The sequence below is a fragment of the Podarcis vaucheri genome, assembly GCF_965113315.1.
Source record: "Podarcis vaucheri genome assembly, chromosome: 3".
Taxonomy (NCBI): domain Eukaryota; kingdom Metazoa; phylum Chordata; class Lepidosauria; order Squamata; family Lacertidae; genus Podarcis; species Podarcis vaucheri.
In genome coordinates this window covers 28,172,791-28,192,779 of record NC_138761.1, presented here as the reverse complement: position 1 = coordinate 28,192,779, position 19,989 = coordinate 28,172,791, and the positions used below count along the sequence as shown (strand labels likewise).

The window sequence follows — 19,989 nt, the reverse complement described above, 5'->3', positions numbered from 1 at the left end:
GGAGGAAAATGCACTGGATCCCTTTATTAGAAGTCAGAAGGTCAAGGTTAAAAGTGCCCACGTCTCTCAGGACAAGTTTCCTTACTGTTCCTCTGACCTTTGAACTGAAGATGTCACCTAAACTGCGTTGCAGCTGATCCCTTCTTATTGACAGCCCTTCCTACGTTTAAAGGACAGATGCAACTTAACTTGCCAAGTTAAAACCAATAAATCCATAGCTATATATCTGGCAGGCTGATATACTACCCCCTGCCTTTTGTCATCACAGGCATTCACTTCCCCCGGCCCCCAGAAAGAGATGTGCATTAATCAAAAATCAACAAAGAACACTTATCAAATGCTGGCCATGAGAACATCCAGGCCTCCAACAAGATGACAGCTAAAGTGTGCATTGGGGCTGTAATTACTACACAGAAAGTTGTTTCCATGCTAGCAAAGATAATAAACGAATGAAAATTTATGGCAGGGAATCTAAGTAACAAGGAAACAGAAGCAGGGAGACTGGTGTTTCTCCCAAAAGGCCAACTTGCATCATAATTGCCATGCAGTTGCAAGGGTCCTTACAGATAATTGACCAGAAAATGATTAAGTCATCATCAAATCGCTTCTGCTTGCAAGAGTTCAAACATGTACTTAACCTATCCAAGAATTATATTTTCACTCTGTGTGTCTGCTCTGTCTCTATTCAGCCCTTGCGGGGAACCTGATTAAAAAGACAACTGAAGGACCCCCGTTATCTGATCTTCTGGTTACCGATTTCAATAGAACTTAAACCCATTACGATTTGCTGAACTTGGAGTTCTTTCCATTTTATCTCAGCAGTAAAATACACTGTCCAAATTTCCAGACACTGAGATAAGGACTACAGGCCCCCGTGACGGCTTACTGTTCCTTTTTAATTCTTTTAGAATAAGAAACAAAACATTACAAAATGATAGCAGGGTGTGCACTGGGGAATGAAAATTGCTTTGACATGGAGATTAGGCCTCTGTATTGTTACAAGGCATTGTCTCATATGGGCAAGAGTACGGTAGAAGGGGAGGAAAATAGAAAGGGGATTCTTTTTCTAGAATGGTCATGAATGACCTAATGTGGACAACAACAACAAAAAGTAGGTGCGCATGTCATTATTTAGCAATAGGACAGAAAGAGAGATTTGATGCTTATTGCTGCAGCATGGAAACATCAGAGAAAGTTTTTAGAGTGGACAAAAAAAAAGTAAGACATGCAAAAATTACAGACATAAGCGCTTAAGGAACAAAACTAATCAGCTCGAATAGTATAGAAACATTCGGAGAGTGAGTTAATTGTGCATACATACGAATGTGTGCGCAACACACACACAAACACAGAGACAAATGCCCTCTCTCGCCTCAACATTCTGGTGTAGATAAATCAGTCTTTTTAAAATTGCTAAACTTTAAAGAGTTAATTATTCCCCCCCGCCCTTCTCTAGTGGAGTACAAGAAAAGGATCAATTGTTCTATAAAAGAAAAGCTCTGTAGTGTGTTAATGTGTTACTGCAAAAACTAATCGCTACAATAAAGAGTCTGTGTTTCCACAGTGTAAGAGTCTCTGTGACTTTGATTAATGCTTCCCACGGGATACCTCAGCCTCAATATGGGCTGAAGAAACTTCCTAAATATTCAATGAGCATGGTCAAAAGATGTATAAAACAAATCAATCTGACACCTTAATCTGGCTAAGCAGCAGTTGACTCAAGGGGTGTAGGGAATGAGATACATCATTTAACACTGCTGGGTTGAAAAGCCTGGAAGCGCCTGTTCTTCAAAGCTAAAATGACACTGAATCTGTTGTATTTAGTAGTCTTAGAATTATTAGCTTATACATTAAAATCGGCATCAAGTGGAGCGAACGAAGATGATACAAGGAGAATCCTTTTTTGTTCCCACAATACCGACTCAGGAGATTTCCCCTTTCCCCCAGTTTAGGGACAAAATTATAAGATGGTTGCATCTTATACAGCCTCACAAATGGCAGCTCCTTAAGTAAAGCAGCAGAAAAATCAAGGGTGAAATTTGGGTACGGTGATTCATGCATAAGCGATTGGAAAAATAAAAAAAAAATCAATGGGACAATTTCAAATAAACTAAGTAAGCAAGATTGATCCACAGAAATCGGTTTGGATTTATTTACAAACGAAAGATTTTTGGGGCTTATCTGTGTATGAAAAATATTTTATTCTTTTCAAATTGGTTAAATTGGCTTTTTTTTCGGGGGGGGGGGAGTAAGCTCCTTTGCATACAAGACCAGCACAGAGCACTAAACTGGACTTTGTATATTTATTGTACAACGTATTAGGATAGATTGCAGTGCATGGGCTGGGTTCCAAAGAGCCCTTGTGTGTTTTCCAGGGATTCTGTTCCAACTATAGATTCACATGCCGCACTGGAGGCCACTCTGAATGATCTCTTGATTTTTTGGAATGGATTTTTAATGGGGCACATGGGGTTGTGGTGGAAAGAAGGACCCTGGAGGATGGGCTCCATCCATCCTTTCTTCCCTGATTGCATTAGTGTAAAGAATGTTCCTTGAGGTTTTTTATAGGCACTGCTAATACAACAGAAAGAGTTCCTATTCTGCCACCGTACATTATGAAGTCCTTCCATTGGTTCTTCCTTCACATTAACTAAAAGCATCTGACCCAGAAATTTCTTCAAGACCTCTTTCTTATCTAGAAACATGAATAGCTACACTATCAAACCTACCATAGGTGCCAACTCCCTGAGGCCCTGGGTGCCCAAGCACCCACAAATTTCAGTGCCAGGGCCATGAGCATTGGCATGGCACCCATGGCCCCAGACACACACAGTCACGGGGCTAAGTTGGCACGCCTGAACCCATTGGTTTTGGTCTTTAAGAGTACGGGCAACATTCTCATGCAGCTAAGTTAGACCAGGGTATCTCATGTTAGTCTAATTGTGTCTAGATTTTTTGGCTATAATGCATTATGTAAATTCATGCATTAAGTTGCATTGGGTTTCTCTTTCACCTGTCTTAACTAGCGGCCTGTGTACATAGCAAATACTTAGGAAGTCAATTTATTGATCATTTACACCAAGGAGTTCAGTGGGACTAAAACCCCAACCTATTGTTCCAGCAGGGATATCTGGTAAGACTGGCATATTATGATCTATAATGTTTTGCTGAAGTAGTGATTCATACATGTTCTGTATCTGCTGGCATGAACTTGTGAAAATTGTGAGAGGTTGTTTGTTTGTTTAAAGTTTGTTCGCAATCTTTTTAAAGCTTTCTTTTTTAAAGGGTGGTGTTCATCTATGTCTTAGAGTAGATCTATTGAGGCTAATAGCCATGTTCGTTAATAGCACTGGACCCACTCTGAGTAAGAGTTGGTTGAATACCAACCAAAAGTTTGACACTAAAGGTTAGCCAAGCTGATTTTGAATTACTGTTGCCTAGCATGGTTTGGCTGATTAAATACTATAAAAAGGTGACTTCAGATGGAGGATACACTGATTTTTTTTAAAAAAATAAAAGAACTGGTTTAAAGTAAGTTGGGTCAACTGTCCAGACACAAGTTTATGGGTGACACCATGCCCCTTTGCAATTCCAGATGAAAGTAAACATGCCTCCCAAAGCATGCCATTATCACAGGGCCTTTCTCTTCTTTTATAAATAAAACTACCTCCATGCGCATGGAAAGAATCTACTCATAAGGAGCCTGCAGGCCTCCCCCCTCCCCACAGAGCGCCTCTCCTCATTCCCACCCACATTTTCCTGACCTGTGCATGACACCTTTGAATGGCTAGCCCACAGTAGGTTCAATTCCTGGAATAGCCATTTGAAGAACATCAGGCAGAAGGACTGTGATGAGCGTCTAGTGTTGTTGCTAGTCTACGTGAACAAGCCTGACTGAGAAAGGCCAATGGTCAATATTTTTCACTAGCCTTCCCCAACCTGATGCCTCCAAATGTTCTAGACTCATCAGAAAGACCCATTCAGCCTGGTCAACGGTCAGGAATGAAAGGATTGCAGCCCACAACATCTGGAAGGAACCGGGTTGGGTACTGCCTTCTTACACCCTATTTTCAGCAAGCAGTAGTATGGGTCTTATTCCACCAGACTACTGTACCAGCATTCTGTCTGGCTAAGACTGAAGACACCAATCTCCTTTCTTGAGATAAGTAACCCTTTCCCATCTCCTGACATTATTTTTTTTTAAAAAAAGGAGCTCAATGCAAAAAGAGAGAGAGAAAATTATGTGCACAATTCCCACAAGCGTCTACTTCGCAGCTTGCCTAAAATAAACATTAACCCAGCCCGGATCACACATTCAGCCCAACCAAATTTACAGAGCAGGTTAAAGGAGAGGCTGACTTTACCCACCATGAAATAAAACATTCCAAAAATATTAAACGTGGAAACCCACCCTCCAACCCCGCTCCCCCAAGAAAAGAGGAATGTATCTAATATTTACATCTACTGGTGTGTGGTGTTGCTGACCCCGAATGGCTGTTGCCTTCCACCACGGAAGTGGCTGCCTTTCAGTGGTGGGTGAATGATCCCTATATTGGCTGTTTGTAAAGCACTTTGGGCTTCTTCTGGATGAATGATGCTATATAAATATAAGGTGGCATAACATCAAAATATTTCATATCACTCGGCAACATCGCAAGAAGACCGACTTCGGCTGTCACATGCTGAAAAAAGACAACAGGCACTACATACTAGCGAGACTTTTTTCTTTTCTGTAGGGCTGCCTACATCGGCATCCACCAAAGCAGGGCTTCTCAAACTTCGGCCTCTAGCTCTTTTTGGACTACAATTCCCATCATCCCCGATCACTGGTCCTGCTAGCTAGGGACGATGGGAGTTGTAGTCCAAAAACAGCCAGAGACCCAAGTTTGGGAAACTCTGGAGCAGAGAGAACATCAGAGAGAGCCTTTAGGAGGATTCCCTCGAGCCATTCTGCGGTCAAGCTGCACCAATGGCTCCAACGTCTCCAGAGCAAGAATTCTTTACATTGTTGCATTGCAGGTAATACTGCCACAGAAGCATTTTCATTGGCCCATTGGATGAGTCATGGCAGGTTATTAACCAGGCATAGGCACTGTATGGATGACGCATTATTATTATTATTATTATTATTATTATTATTATTAAAGCAAAAGCCTATGACAGAGCAGTCGTTAACAGCAATACACACATTCAGTTTTCTTCGCCAACACCCTACTTGACTTTCTGGACAAAATGGTTTTCAAAGCACTTCTTAAATTTTTTTAAAAAGCAGAAGTAAGAAACAGCCTAGAAAACCAGTTTGGCCCGAAACTCTAGCAGGGCAGAATATGTTGAATGTACGTATACATGGATGCCATGCAAAAAGAAAAATGAAAGAAGAACCCATTAAAATCAGCCCACAAAGCACAAATATTTCTAAGTAAAATGCTGCAACCAATGGGAGGAAGGGTGTGCAATTCAAAACACCCCAATTCTTAAATTGATTAAATAGAAGCCAATTAACTAAACAAGATAGACCAAGTTTCTTTTTTAAAAAAAAAATGTAAGCAAAAAGTGAAAGGTAGTTAACAAAATACAAAAACCCAGCTTTTTCTTTTTGGGGTTTTTTTTTTTTTTAAGTGAACAGCAGGCCAGTTTCACAGGAGGCCCGTTTAAGAACATCCCTGAAGCACAGAAGGCAAATTTGCCATAGTGGAGGAGAGGTGGTGATCATGGCTAAAGTTTTTGTAGAATCTGGGGGGGGTGGGGGGAGCGAAAAGGCAAGAAGAGAAGAATTTTAACACGGCAAATTTAAACTAATGTGATGTTTATTTTTAAAGGCTTACAAAATGATACCATGTGTATCATTATAATAATTGGAACCCAAACTTGTTTCTCCCCCCACAAAAAAGTAGATGATTATAACACAAAAAAATCAAGTTGATGTGAAAGAACAATTACTTAAAAAAAAAACAAACCAGGAGGTCCTAATATTCTGTAAAATGAGGGGAGGATGCAGCTGTACGTCGACAGCTTTCATATCCTCATTTGAATAATGTGGCCTGAATCTGTCAGTTTATTCATCCTCCTTATGCTCAGTGTACTCTGCATCAACAACAAATTAAGTTGTAAATAAGAGACAATCATCACTTTTGTTTTTAAGCAGCTACTGCACGGAGAATTTCAATGTAGTATTTCTTTTTCCCCCGCTTTTCTTTTTTGACGGAAAGAAAAATGGGTCTCTACAGCGGGCACTAATCTAAGCGGAATAGGAGGAACCCGGCTGCAATGGAACAATTAAAGGAGCACTTTCAAAATGCTCTTGTATAGTAGGCTAATGCCACCAGTAGACATTTCACGGATGCAAAAAGCGTGCTGTCCAATGGTGCTTAAAAAAATTACAAATTTACAGGTTTTGGTTTTTTTTAATGTCAACAGGGTAAAGGAGATAAAGAGAACAGGGAGAGCATAAACACAGACCTTAAGAATGACTTAGCAGCAAAATAATAACAGTAGCAAAAAAATATAACAACAGTTTGCCAAGATATATTATTAGCGAAATCAAATTTAAATTAATAAAAAAGCATTCAGGGGGTTAAAACATGCAACCAAAAGCAAGAGGAAATAAAAATAAATGAATAAAAGGATTTTTCCTACCTTTACATCTGAAAAGTACGTTTTCAGCATGTTGGAACTTGGGTAGCGTGTATAAAAAAACATCAGCTTGGCCTTTTTCAAGTGGTTGGGAGACAGACCTTCCTGCATGTAGGATGAAATTAGTTAAGGAAAAACGCTTTGCTTGGAAACTGATAAGACCTTTTGGGAGAAGAGTCGTACCTGGAACTGACCGACAAATTAACGTTCAATTTGCAACACACCTCAGAAGGGTCAAAACTGGAATGGGAGAAAACCTACATGCTTTCTTGGGAACCATTCTTGTAGAACTTACTTCCATGCAAATCTTGAACTGGGCCTCATTTGTTTCTTAGGAGATGGTGGCGGAAATTTTGTGGGTGCAAGGTTGAACGCCAGGTGTGCGCTCACCTGTTGCTAAGGAAACAAACACACAATGCATGTGTTTCCAAGAAGACGACTCCCCTCTCCATTTTTGCAGTTGCCTTTTGATGCATTCTTCTTCCCTGAGTACCACATCACTCACATCAAATTATGCTAAGAGTAAAAATAGAAATGTTTTCGCTGGGTATACACCATGTTTTCCAATATCTCTGATGCTCTAGCTCCTCGAGAATGGGGCAGGGAAAGGTTTAGAGAACCCTTCTCCCAATTAGAAATAAATAAGAGCTTTCCTTAAAGGTGCACAGAAATGTGTTTGGGGGCCAGCAAATATCGAGAAGTGGAAAACTGCCGATTGACCCATGGCTGCTTACCCTGCAAGGATACCTATTTATTCTTCAAACATCATTACCTTTCAGGCCTGTAAACAGAAATAACCAAAAGCATTCCCAAGGGAATGTGAAACTAAGCATAACAATCTAGGCTTTCGGGATGGGTTTTTTCGCCACCCCTCCTTCTCGGGGCTTCTTGGCACTCTTTTGTGTACTGTTTGCTAGGACAGTTTTGGTCACATCTGTGCGGCAGGCTGGCCCTGCCATTTCCTCTGCAAATTAATGGCTTTATAATTTATCAGAAATGAAGATGCACGTGACAAAATCAATGTGGCCCCCACAAGGTCAATTAAGAATGCTCCCAGTAGCTTCTTGGAGGGCTGTTTCCTTTAAAGACAATCACCACACACACATGCACACAAATGTCACTTATTAAATATAACATGCGTTATGGCAGAGAAAGGTCAAACAAGTTCAACGTGATCTAGAAACTGAAGCACCTTCTCCTAACAGCATAATGGGGAGACAAGACACATGAGGTTCAGTGATACAACACACATTATATACTGCTCTTGGAGGGTTTATGGTTTGGGGTTTTTTTTAATAAGCCTCTTTTTAAATAGAGCCCTTGCATCTAACAGTAGATTTTAAAATTTTACTCCTGGATGCGCAGGAGAATGGAGGAAGGTTTATTATTATTTAAAAGCACAAGATGTTGCCAAAAAAAAAAAAGCTTTGTTTTAATTCTAAAAGGATATATAGAAAATATTGTGGTTTAAAGCTCTTAATTTTATGTGACACGCACTGCAACATGCTTGGCTGAACTAGATTTTTTTTTGTTTTTAGCTTCAGATGTTTAATGATTACAAAGAAGATAATTTATGACTGACATACTTCTTGTGCCAAGAGAAGAGTTGAAAGAACCTACAGCTACCTCCATTAGACTGATAGAGAAGTCTAAAAGAGCATTGCGCTAGGAACCGCCATCTGTCAAAATGCATAAGTGAAATAATAGTAGCAAGCTGTCACCTATTGCTTAGCAATAAGAGTTTCAGACAAGTCAAAACTTCTCCGATAGAAATCTGTTTCATTATGCAATTGTCCTGAGGAAGCCTGCACACACACACACACACACACACACACACATCAACATATATTTTTTTAAAAAAAATGTATTAAAGCTCTAAGTAATGGATAATTCCAAAGCAGTTAACCCAAGACACAATTTCTTGGGAACTTCTCCTAGGCAGGTCCCATTGAAACAAGTGACACAAGAAAAAGCAGAGCTCTCATTCTATTTTAGAAAAGCACTGCTAGGAAAGGACCCCAATTATAATCATGCTTATTGCATTATTATTTTTTATTAGGTTTGTGTGCTGCACTTCTCCCAAGGAGTTCACAATGGGGCATCAGTCCTCTCCCTATTTTATCTTCAACAACGAACATATAAGGTAGGTTAGGCAGAGAGATGATGAGTTACGCAAGGTCAGGTAGTGCACTTCATTCTGCCTTGGGAGGGTATATTTGAACTCGACACGCAACACATGTTCACAAGACCACCTCCACATCTCAGTACTTACAAGGCAGAAATATCCATTTACACATATGGCTTGATTATTTCAAACGTAAATTTCCAGAAGCCCCTTTCTTCTGTTCCCCTAAACCTTGCCTGTCGTTCACAATACAGTCCTCATACACCGTTTCTATTTTGTTTCAAACAGATTAGATTATTGCTAAAAAGCATCCCTAATAGTGACTATTAAAAAAAGAGCCAATGGAACGCTAAAAGGGCCAGTAGTGAGATGACCCCCTTGCTAAATCTGAGCTGACCAATTGGTTAATTTTCTTTTTAAGTGCTTGTGTTGAAAAGCAACTGTTCTTCCAAGAAAGCACTGGCTGTTTCCAGGATACTTACACACGCACAATGACTCATGATGGAATAGATTCAGTAAACATACAGCTGTACTGAACACGAGCTAATCTCCATTCAAGGCCAGGAAAGAAAATGAGCACAAATAAATATTAAGGAGGTAAAAAGGGGAGGGGGAGGTAGAAGAGGGGGGGAGGAGGAGGAGGAGGAGGAGGAGACACGCAAACAGGCTCTGCCCCAGCAGCTGATGTGGCTTGCCTCCGTACTCTTTGCCATAGCTTTGTGAAGACAGATGACATTCAGTTCTATGTGTAATGCAAAATAGACAATAACTGCTGAAACTTGAGCCAGCTGCCAGGTGTAAAAGAGAGAGAGAGAGAGAAAGAGAGAGAAGAGAGGGAGGGGGGGCAAAAAGAAAAGGAAAGATGATAAATCCATAAATTAATGAAAGACATCTGCTCAGGAACATAAAAGATCAGAGAAACTGTGTACTGCAGCTGAACCTAAAACAGTGTTCAAACAACGTGAGAATCCGAGTGTTATCTATTTACAAAGCACAACGCAGCCTGCTTAACACAACAGCAGAAGAGGAGATGTAAGGAGCAGGAAGTGGAGAGACGATAAAGGAAGAGACGCATTGTTGTATGCAGTTTTCCAGCTCATGTTTTCCTTGTAGGTATACAATATGGATTGTTGCTCTTGATTTGAGAAACTTTTTGGGGAGCTGGGGAGCAGAGGGGACTGGCATCTGGATTGTATCAGGTCTGGAAGCATCATTGTCAGAATTATTATATGAAGATGCCTTTATTTTTATCCCTTCCTCTTTGAAATCCTCTTATGGCCTCTTGTGTGGTTTTGTTTTGTTTTTTCGGTACCATAACCCAGGGTATCTGCCAAATGAAAAGAATATATATCTTATGGGCAGATTGGTGCTTCCAACACACCTTTCCTGCTTTCAGTCATATATCCCCAGATTAATAGAAATTGTGCTGCATATATTTATTGGGTTTAATAATGCGACACCATATTGAACTCAAGCTACCCCCAGTTTAATCAAACAGCTGTGTGTGTGTGTGTGTGTGTGTGTGTGTGTGAGAGAGAGAGAGAGAGAGAGAGAGAGAGAGAGAGAGAGAGAGAGAAGGCTTGAATTTGCTGCAAGTGTTTTTACTTTGGCCAGAGAAAATAACTCAAAATGCTGTCATTCATAAAGCATTGTTTGTCCATACTGCATCCTTGCACAGCTTGGACAAGAACTGTCTGTCTTACTTCAAAAAAAGTCCCCCCCCCTCTCCTTGTGAATTTTATAGAAGACAACCCTTCTGAAGAGAAAAAGATTACAGCCTTCACCTGGGAAGATAATCTTCATGCATTACAACAAGAAACAAAACCAAACCAAACCCACAATCTAATGTTGTGTTTCAATATTCTCTATGCAAATAGCCCGAGGCTGCACAAGGCTATTTTTCTTGAGATGCAAAGAGGGTGGCCTGACAAGGAAGATCAGGCAGCAAAACAATTGGCTGTCTGTTTCTTTTGCAATTTGAATAAAAACTTGAAAAAATATTTGATTAAACGTATTTAGTTTGCAAAGATATACAATACATTCGCGAACAAGGCAGGAACTCTGGCTGCAGGTGCATCTTCTCATCTTGTTTAATGCAGCATACAAACATTAACTCTCTCCTTTCGCCCTCAAACAAGGAGGATAATGGTTAGACGCCTTTTACGGGAAGAGCGAGATGTATTTGGGAACTAAAGCAAAAACAAAACAAAAATACCAGGAAGGGCTTTCGCTACCAAAACCTGAACTTGGCTCTTATCTGCAAGGCTTGTGCTCTTATCCTGGATGGATTCTCCAAGGAAACAGATGTTGCTTTCTGTTCCAAAGGGAAGAAGAACGGCTGCTCTTAAGATTCTTTATATCGGAATATTCAGCCATGTGAAATAAAGAGGAACAAAAACAAAAACCTGGTCGAGAACAAACAGACCTTCACATGCCTCTCTCTCTCTCCCCCGTTTGGTTTTGCCTACGATGGATTCCAGATAACATAGACAAACAGGCAGCTGTGAGAAAATAAGAAGAGCAGCAAATTCTAGATGTAGTGGTGGCCCCCAGTGGAAATACAATAGCTTTTGAAATATACTTGCAGCCAGCACCAACAGGGTGTGTGTGTGTGTGTGTGCAAGATTTTCTACTGAACAAGGGCTGTGGGCTGCGTCTGACATTTTTGTTTGTTTGTTTGATTGGCATGCCTCTTACATACAGGCCAAATTAATGGTCTGGGTGATGCTAATTCCTGTGATCATGGTGAAGTGGGGAAGATCAGCACCTGGACAGGAGGAAACTGGGAGTCCCATGTAAGCAGCTCCAACTGAATCCTCCACTGGGGACCACAGAAAGTAGAAACACTTTGCCAAGCTCCCATTGGATGTGCTAGCTGGGGCTGATGGGAATTGTAGTCCATAATGCATGGAGGCCGTCAGGCTGACAGAGGCAGTAGCCACCAAGCAGGCCTACACTGTTGGTGACCTGCCATGATGAATATGGTCCATCAGCTGCATGTTGGGTGTACTAGGTGTCAAATACCCCGTACTGGCAGACCCAGGCAGGCAGCAAAAAGAGGAAGGTATCCAGACCCAGGTGAATATTATGATGAAAGCTTTGCAGTTTCATAGCCAAGTGCACAAAGTCCCCTGCATTTTGAGTAACATCTTTAGGACTGGAATAGCAGCAGGGTAGTCAAGCAATCTTTATGGCTGTCCATAGAGGATATCTGAGGATATGAGCACACGGATGGGATGGGGTGGAGGAAACAGAATTTAATGTATGGCCAGAGCTTATGCTTGCACAGCTTGCCTGCATGCAGACTCTCTTCAGAGATTCAAATCTGATATATCCCCAGATGTATCATGTGAATGGGACTTTTTCTGGGATGTCTAAGAAAAGATGCAATCAATGGAGAAAAGGATAAGCCCCAGTTAAAATCTGATTTCACAAATTAACTCCCCAAGCTGTAACAGTGTCAGTGGGGAAGGGGGTCTGAAGATCTCAATTTCTCCAAAAGTTCCAAGCTATGAAAATGTGAGAAGGGCAAAGAACCTAGTCAAGATTGTCCAGAGCACAGTGGATAAGAGAAGCTATGAATCAGGAAGATCTCAGTTTGCATCTGCCTGTGATCTTGCTAGTTGGGTTTAGGCAAGTCTCTGCCTCACCCCCCATTTTACGGGTTTGAGAACAATAATACTAGCTTAATTCACAGGGCTGTTGTGAGGACTGCAACTAGAAGATACACGTGAAGTGATCTGAATGCTTGGAAGCACTATACAAACGTAGGAATAAATAATAATAATGATAATAATAACAGGAAAGGAGGAAAGATTAAAACAAACAAAAATCACACACAATGGTAGTTCCAGAAATATGAAGAAAGCAATTAAGGGGCTACATATATCAGGAGAGTCTCACTGAAAGCAACTGGTAGTCGTAAATTAAAGAGATACCTTCAGTAACTATGAGGAGAACTGCATCAAGGCAGAGTCACAGAATGCTGTATTAATAGTTTATATATTTTAGACCATGGGTGGGAAACTTTCCTTCCAGAAAGAAAAGCTGGCATGGCAAAGGATGCGACTCTTACCTTGTACAGCAGTCTATCCAAAAGACAGAGGTTTCTACATTCTCACATGCAGGGCCCATGGGGTGATGTGGGGCAGCCACCTCAGGTGGCAGACCTGGGCCTGAGGGGTGCACCACGCACTGCCACTGTCATGCCCCCGCAGCAACCATGTCCCTGCCTCCTCTGTCATGGGCACACACCACTGCTGCCATGGGCATGGCAGGACTGGGGCACGCTCACAGCAGAGAAGGTGGGTTTTCCTCACACACTTCTCCATCCAGGCAAGCCAGAGACATTATCACAGCTCAACACATCCCAGCCAGGCAAAAGCACTTAAGGAGATGTGGAATCACCTGGTAAGGGGTGTGGCCTGGTTGTGGGTGTGGCCTGGTTTTTTCAAGGGCCGAACAGAGATGACTGGTGGGCCACAGTTGGCTGTATTTTCACAGTTTTGATTTTATTGCTTATTTCTGACACCTGCTTCATGGGCTCCTGCTATGTTTGCTTTACAATTTTACAACAGCCAGCCGAAAGAGGTTGGAAGTGAATCCATCACTCCTTGTGTTCTGGGTTTCTTTTCCACTAAGACCCTCTTTCCACTCAGGTTCTGTTCACTTCCTTCCCTACAGTGGCTCTTTCCACTGATTCCCAGTGGAATGTATGGCTGATTCCCAGAGCAGAATGACTCCCGTGAATGGGTCCCTATTACTAGCAATGCAGGGAAACGTGTTGTGTGAACAGTGCATGGGCTATACAGTTCACTCAACCACCAGGTTGGGCAAGGCCATTCTAAACATTCCTATTCCATCTCCACAATTAACATCAGAAACTCCCAGTCCAGTTCTCTTCATATCCCTTGAGGCTTAATGCAGAATAAGCCCAGCTCAATCTTCGTACCCCTCTACCCAAGAATAACATTCAAAGACACTTAACTGCCATCCAAAGTTCAGTCTTAGCCAGTGCACTAATGCCGAAAGCTTCCACAGACCAAATCCTACAATGCTGAAGAAACATTAAGTGAGTGGGGCTTGTGAAAGGGTTTGTAGGGACAGGATCTCAATCCCTCCTATCAATTGCCTAGAACAAAGCATTGTAAAAGCATTTTCTTCATGACCATTAAAACTTTCGCTTAAACCAATTTGGAAGCAAAATACGTTTGGAATTATTCTGGCTGAAGCAAATGATTCTGCAATAATAATTATAAAAAAACACCTTGTGTATATTTAAGAAAAACATGTATAGACTTTCAGCAGATCCCACCACCATCTTGGACAATTGACAGTAACCATACCAGTACTGCTATGATTGCACAAGGGTGAAGACAGTTATCTATTTACAACAGCTTCCTTTCCAAGTAGGTGAAGCTAAGCCTACTTAGGTCAGCCGTATTCTGCAATGGACTATCTAATTTCAGATGATCAGTTTAGCCTTTATTTCAAGTCCTCTGTTGAAGACAGGGCAGATTTTATGTGGCCTTCAATAAAATGGCCCATTTCAGTTTATCTGAAGACATCCCTATATACCCTGAGGTAGACATTTGATGGTAGGGACTGGGCAATTTTATAAAAAAACTAAATAGAACCAGAGTCACAATCCTAGCATAGTTCCTGGAAAGCAAATCCCAGTGAACTCGAAATATCTTCCTTCTAAGTGAACATGCATAGGATTGGTAGGCCAGTGACTGAAAGCCATTATGAAAATATAATCATCTTTCTTAGATTAAAAAGGAAAGAGAGAAAACAGTGTCATTCCCCTCAACTAAATATTATTTAAGGCTTCGAAATTGTGGGGGATTCTTTCTTCTTTCTTTTAAGGATGGAGGAAAAGAAGAAGACATGCCCTAAAAGATTAATCCAGCTGAAGTCTTATATCTAATTATACTCTCAAGCTTTGCCAAATGATTTGCTTTTTGTATGTTAGGACAAAAGATTTCTGTGTATGGCTGAGCAGAGGTTAACCATGCATACCCGGCAGCTGCACAAGAGCCGAGAACGGGACTCCGATCAGAAGGAAAGGGGGGCGGGGAAGGACTTGATTTAGCTTAAATACAGCAGTACCTGTATCTCTATCTTCTTTTGTGCTTGCTTTGTTTACCCACTTGAGAAAATAAGTTAGGAGATCTACAAATGCATCACTTGTCCTTTGGGAGAGATGCAGCAAAGGTACTGTTAACATGCAGGCTCACTAGGATTGCTTAAGAAAATAAGACGTTTGGATTTGATCTGAAATTATTTTCCCCCACCCCACATCAGATTCTCAGAAGCCTTCTGGTTTTGAGTATCACAAGTCAATTTCTTTCTGTTTCTTTCTTTCTTGTTTTGGCATCCAAATTTGAAAATTTCCCCAGGTTTTTTCCCCTCCCGAAATTGGGAAATATCGTTTCGGCTTTAATGTGGAAGTTTTACCCGGAAAAGAAACTCCATCCCTCTCAGCGCAATCCTACACATTTCTGCTCAGAAGAAAGGTTTGTTGTGTTGGATGGGGCCTGCTCCCAGGTAAGTATGTATAGGGTGGGATGACATATCTATGCCTGCAGAACTCCAGCCAACAAAATAAACACATAAGCGACGTTATTTGTCTGCTAGTGAACACTGGAGCTTTGGAAACAGTTTGAGAAGGAACATCCCTGTCAGTGTGGCTAGGATATTTTGATGCAGGCATAGGAAAGGAAGGGAACTGGAAAAACAACCCTTCCAGAACTAGATTGTAAGGGGGTGGCTATTGTTTAATTATTTATTTATTGAATTTTTAAGATAAAGCAAAAGTAAGGTAACAGGACAATACAGTAGCAGGTCTTATGGAAAATTCCCTACCGGCTCATCACTGCCTTTGGTGACGACTTTTTAACTAGCGCAGGGGTTACTTAGATATCTATAGAACCACTCGCAAATAAAAGCTCCACACTGCTGGACAAGGCAGCTGACATGGGTACCAAAAGTTTGGGCTTATTCAGCAGGAAAACTTGCCTCCCTTTGACAGCAGTCGAATTCACGCGAGGGGAAACTTCTACCCGTGAAAGTGATAAAAGCCCCTTGCTGCCTTCTGAGTTCTGTCAGATTGGGGAAAGACAGCAATGAAGCTGGCTTGAACATCACAGCCAAGTAGATGCTCTGCTTCGTCATGGGCTAATAATGCGACTCCCTCCCCACCTGCCACCTGCATTTGTTCCCTTATGCAGATGTCAAATTTAGGCCCGAAATGCTATGGTTGGGAGTGCCTTCAAAATTGCTTTTTTTAAAGTTGCCTATGATCTGCCTCAGATATCATGTGTACAGTTTGACAGGTCAGGAATTGAAGAATGGGAAGTGGGGCTACTTGCCCTCTCTCTCCCAAACTTGGATCTTTTTAATGGCTTCAGTTATAGTTATAACGAGGTTTCTCCCCCAATATACATTACCAAGATGTTCACATCCAGAAATCTATCATTTTCTATCAGGATTAATGGACAAACATTAGAAGACAACCCATTTAAATCAGGCATGGGGAACCCTTGAGACTCCAGATTCTCCTGAACTACAGTTCCCATCATCCCTGACCGGGCAAGCTGAGGCTGATGGGAGTCGTAGTTCAGTACCATCTGGAGGTTCCCCACACCTGTATTGAAATTATCTCCTAAAACTGTGCCAGTGAGGAACTGCGCAGAATTGATCCACAACGGAACAAGCATAGTTTACCTTTCCTCCACTTTGTGAGAAATTTAGGGCCTTATGCACATGGCATTTCCCTTGTTCCCGCCCATCAGTTAACCCCTTACCACCAAACGAAAGAAACCCCATCATGCAAAATGTGGGCTTTGCATTGTAAAGGATATCGCACTCCCCGAGTAAGGTGAGATTTCGGAAATATCTTGTAGGTCACCACACTCGGACTTGATGAGAGATATAGAGAGGCTTTCAGCGGAGCTGGGAGGGTGTGCTGGTGAGCAAGGGTGGTGGTTCATGTGGTGCGATGACATCTTGGTCCTCAGACTTGTGGTCTCCCTTGTTAAATCTAAGGATTCTGGGGAAGCTCTGTCTTTCCCTGGAAAGGAGGCAGAAGGAGCGCCTAAGGGATTCTGAAATGGGTAGGCCATAAGGGGTAGCGGGAAGGGGTGGCGGAAAGAGGAGGAAGTGAAGCCTGCGGTAGCTGCCAGTGGAGATTGATGGAGAGCTGGGTGGTGGCTGCCGGGAGGAGGGGCAGAGGCCGACTGGTCCGATGAATTCTTGCGGACAACTAGGGGCAGCGCTTCCGTTTGGTCTGTGGAATTAGGCAGTGGCACATTGCCAAAGGTGTCTAGCGGATTTGGAATGATGACATCACCAAAGCACTGGAGGCGCTGGTTGGCTGTGTGGAAGTTGTGGTTCTCCCCATTCACAGCAAATCTGGCCTGGGGGATCTGGAGAGGCGGGAAGACCTGAGGAAGTTGGCGGGCGGGCTTGGATGAGAAAACCTTGACCACAGTGTCCACCACCTGAGACATGGCAGTGTTCAGCTCCTGCTTGAGGGTCTCGGCCAGGTGCTTGCCTTCCGGGTGGAAAGAGTGCGGCCCGTGTTCTTTCTCTTTGGGGCCTTCCTTTCTGGGCTTGTTGTCTGCTATCTCTTGCTCCCTGATCAGGGCTCGGGCGCGGTCGATGAATTGCCCCGGGTCCAGCTCGCACATCTCATGATCTGACCTGCCCACCGAATCTCTGGCCCGGGCGTCCAGCATTTCCGAGCGCAGGCTGTCTTCGGACAGGTTGCCGGCGTCTTCATCGTTTTCCGAATCTGTGCTGTCATAGATTTGGTAGAACTTCTCCTGCAGCTGGCGCAGCTGTTTCTGCATGTCCTCCAGCTGCTGTTTCAGCTGTCTGCGCTCCTCTCGCTTCTGTTCTTTCCGAGCCGAAACCAGCTGCTGGAAGCTCTGCTGCTGCTGCTGAGGCAGCTTTTGCTTGCGTTTATTCTCCCGGTAACTTTCCCGGGGACTCACGGACTGCGGAGCCATCTCTCTTTCGTTTTCATTGCCCCGTAATGCCACGCTGGGGGAATGGCTCATCCCCCGAATGATATTCTCAACCCGGGCACGCTTAGCTCTCAGGTGCTCATCGCATAACCGATCCATATCAAACTGGCTCATGGTAGGCCTGCCAAAAGGGGAAAGACACTCTTGGGGGCTGTCTCTTGAAGAGTTGCTGCACACATCCTCCTGATGCACTTCTGAGCCTGTGCTGGAGAGACCACTGGCTTGAAAACTGGGCTCCGTGCCACCATTTTTGTTCATGTTATTTTTCAACAGCTGGGAAATTATGGTTGCTCCTGGAAAAGGCATCATGGCATCTTCGTAGGAGTTCGCCCTCTTCAGCAGCTTGCGGAGCACATTTGACTTCTCCCCATCTGCATGCTGCACCACTGAATACTCAACATCCTGCTCTGAACCTTGGGGATTCATGGCACTAAAAAACGACGCTCTCGCCTTTGCAAAAAATGCAGATGCTGTCCCTACCGTCCTTTTCACTCCAATGTCAACTCTTCTTCTCTTGGTTTGCCTGCTTAAGAGGGCTGTGCTGTCATGGTCAGGCATCACTGGACTGTTATTGTGCCATCTTCAAAAGCTTGTCAGCTGGGCACAGCTCAAGAATCCTGGGACCCTGGCCAACAGAACAAAAGGACTGATGAATCATTTTCTTTAAATTTCTCCAAATTTCCTGACCTCAATCCTGAATCAAATGCAAAATGCATAGGCTCTGGGATTTATGGCACATTACAATTATTGCAATTTATTATGCACTCTGCTTGAAATGAAACATTTTAAATATTTCTGCTCCACTGGTTTAAGATGGATTAAGATTTTTTTAAAAGAGAGAGAGAGAAAGAGAGGGATGGGGGGGACTGCTTAAGCACCAGTAATATAGGATTCTCTTGCACAAATGCCTAAAATGATACTGTTTATCTTCAGAAGAAACAGTAGATTAGAAGAACACAGGCTCTGACAACCAATTGATTAAATTTAGGGTATTGAGATACATGTTACAAAAGAAGATGAAAGTAGGTCTTATTGTTAAACAAGACAGCCATATCAAATTTGAACTAAAGAAAAATCAATTTCATTGCAAGAAGGTGAAAGCAGTTTTCAGGCTAAAGTAAAAACTGGAATTTATTTTTTTTTACGAGGATTTTGATGCATGTAAACAGTGATTGGGTTGCACAAAATTTCAGAAATGGTTATAGGAACTACAATTTAGGGGAGAAATACATTTTGCTTTTAATGTTCTTTTTTAAAAAAAAAATAGATCTATTACTAATATAAAGAAAATGGTTACTATATTTCCTAGTCTATACAAGTTACCAAAATTGTGTCATTTTAAAAAACATCCCAATGTGTTGTTCTAAATGGGGAGGGGGAAAGAACCTGTCACCTTTGATGACTGGAATATTTTCACATTTCATAAACTATGATATATGGCACCAAGGTGTTTGCATAAGCAGAAACAGGGCATTTTCAGCACTGTGACACTGTCCTTTAGAACAGCTTCCAAAGATAATATCTCAGGTGCCTAGTGAAATCATTCTTACATACAACATTTTGCATACACAGAACCTTATTTCCTGTAACACACACACACAGAGAGAGAGGAAGACTGAAAGAAAAATATGGAGACATGAAAGAAAACAACATCAATCAACAGCATGAGAAAGGAAGATATCTTCTCTTTTATAGGAACCACCATTGTTTCCTAGGAATACAGAATAAAAAAGAAGACAGATAACACATTTCCTTGCTATATATATATATATATATATATATATATATATATATATGCCTCTTGACATTAACTAGTGATGCTAAACTCACATTGCATGTGAGGCATTACAGACTTCTTCCGGTGCCTTCATGTTGAAAGCTATACCAAGTTAAAATTAATTCCCACCCCCCCACCCCCCATACTGTGTTTATCTAATATTAAACTTCACGTTTGCTTAACAGAGCACAATCTTCACAATAACAGGGTCTCTTGCCAAAGGCAGCACGCAGACTTTTTGGAGCTGCTCCCATCTGTTTCGGTTCACCTGTAAAAACATCTACGTGCTCCCTAGGACTGCATCTGTGGCTAGTTTTTAAAGAATGACTACCCATGCAAATAAGCATAATTTCAGCATGAAATAATCTGTACAATCAAGTGTGTAGACAGTGCTTGTAAGTGCAGCAGCAGCAGCAGCAGCA

The 19,989-nt window shown here is 42.1% G+C and overlaps 1 protein-coding gene and 1 long non-coding RNA gene across 4 annotated transcripts in view; both read right to left on the bottom strand.

Annotated features, from left to right (window-relative positions):
* LOC309529784 overlaps positions 1–19,989 on the bottom strand; it is a 760,251-nt gene that overhangs the window by 325,739 nt on the left and 414,523 nt on the right. The window lies entirely within an intron of this gene.
* PROX1 (prospero homeobox 1) overlaps positions 1–19,989 on the bottom strand; it is a 76,853-nt gene that overhangs the window by 48,800 nt on the left and 8,064 nt on the right. The window contains exons 2-4 of one of the 2 annotated variants that reach the window (XM_082217507.1): positions 16,624–18,415; positions 6,637–6,744; positions 4,460–4,597 (exon numbers count right to left, since the gene is read on the bottom strand). In XM_082217507.1, the coding sequence (XP_082073633.1) occupies positions 4,460–4,597; positions 6,637–6,744; positions 16,624–18,348 (1,971 nt within the window). In that variant the 5' untranslated portion in view covers positions 18,349–18,415. The remainder of the gene's footprint in view (positions 1–4,459; positions 4,598–6,636; positions 6,745–16,623; positions 18,416–19,989) is intronic. The other variant, XM_082217508.1, reaches the window with a different exon arrangement.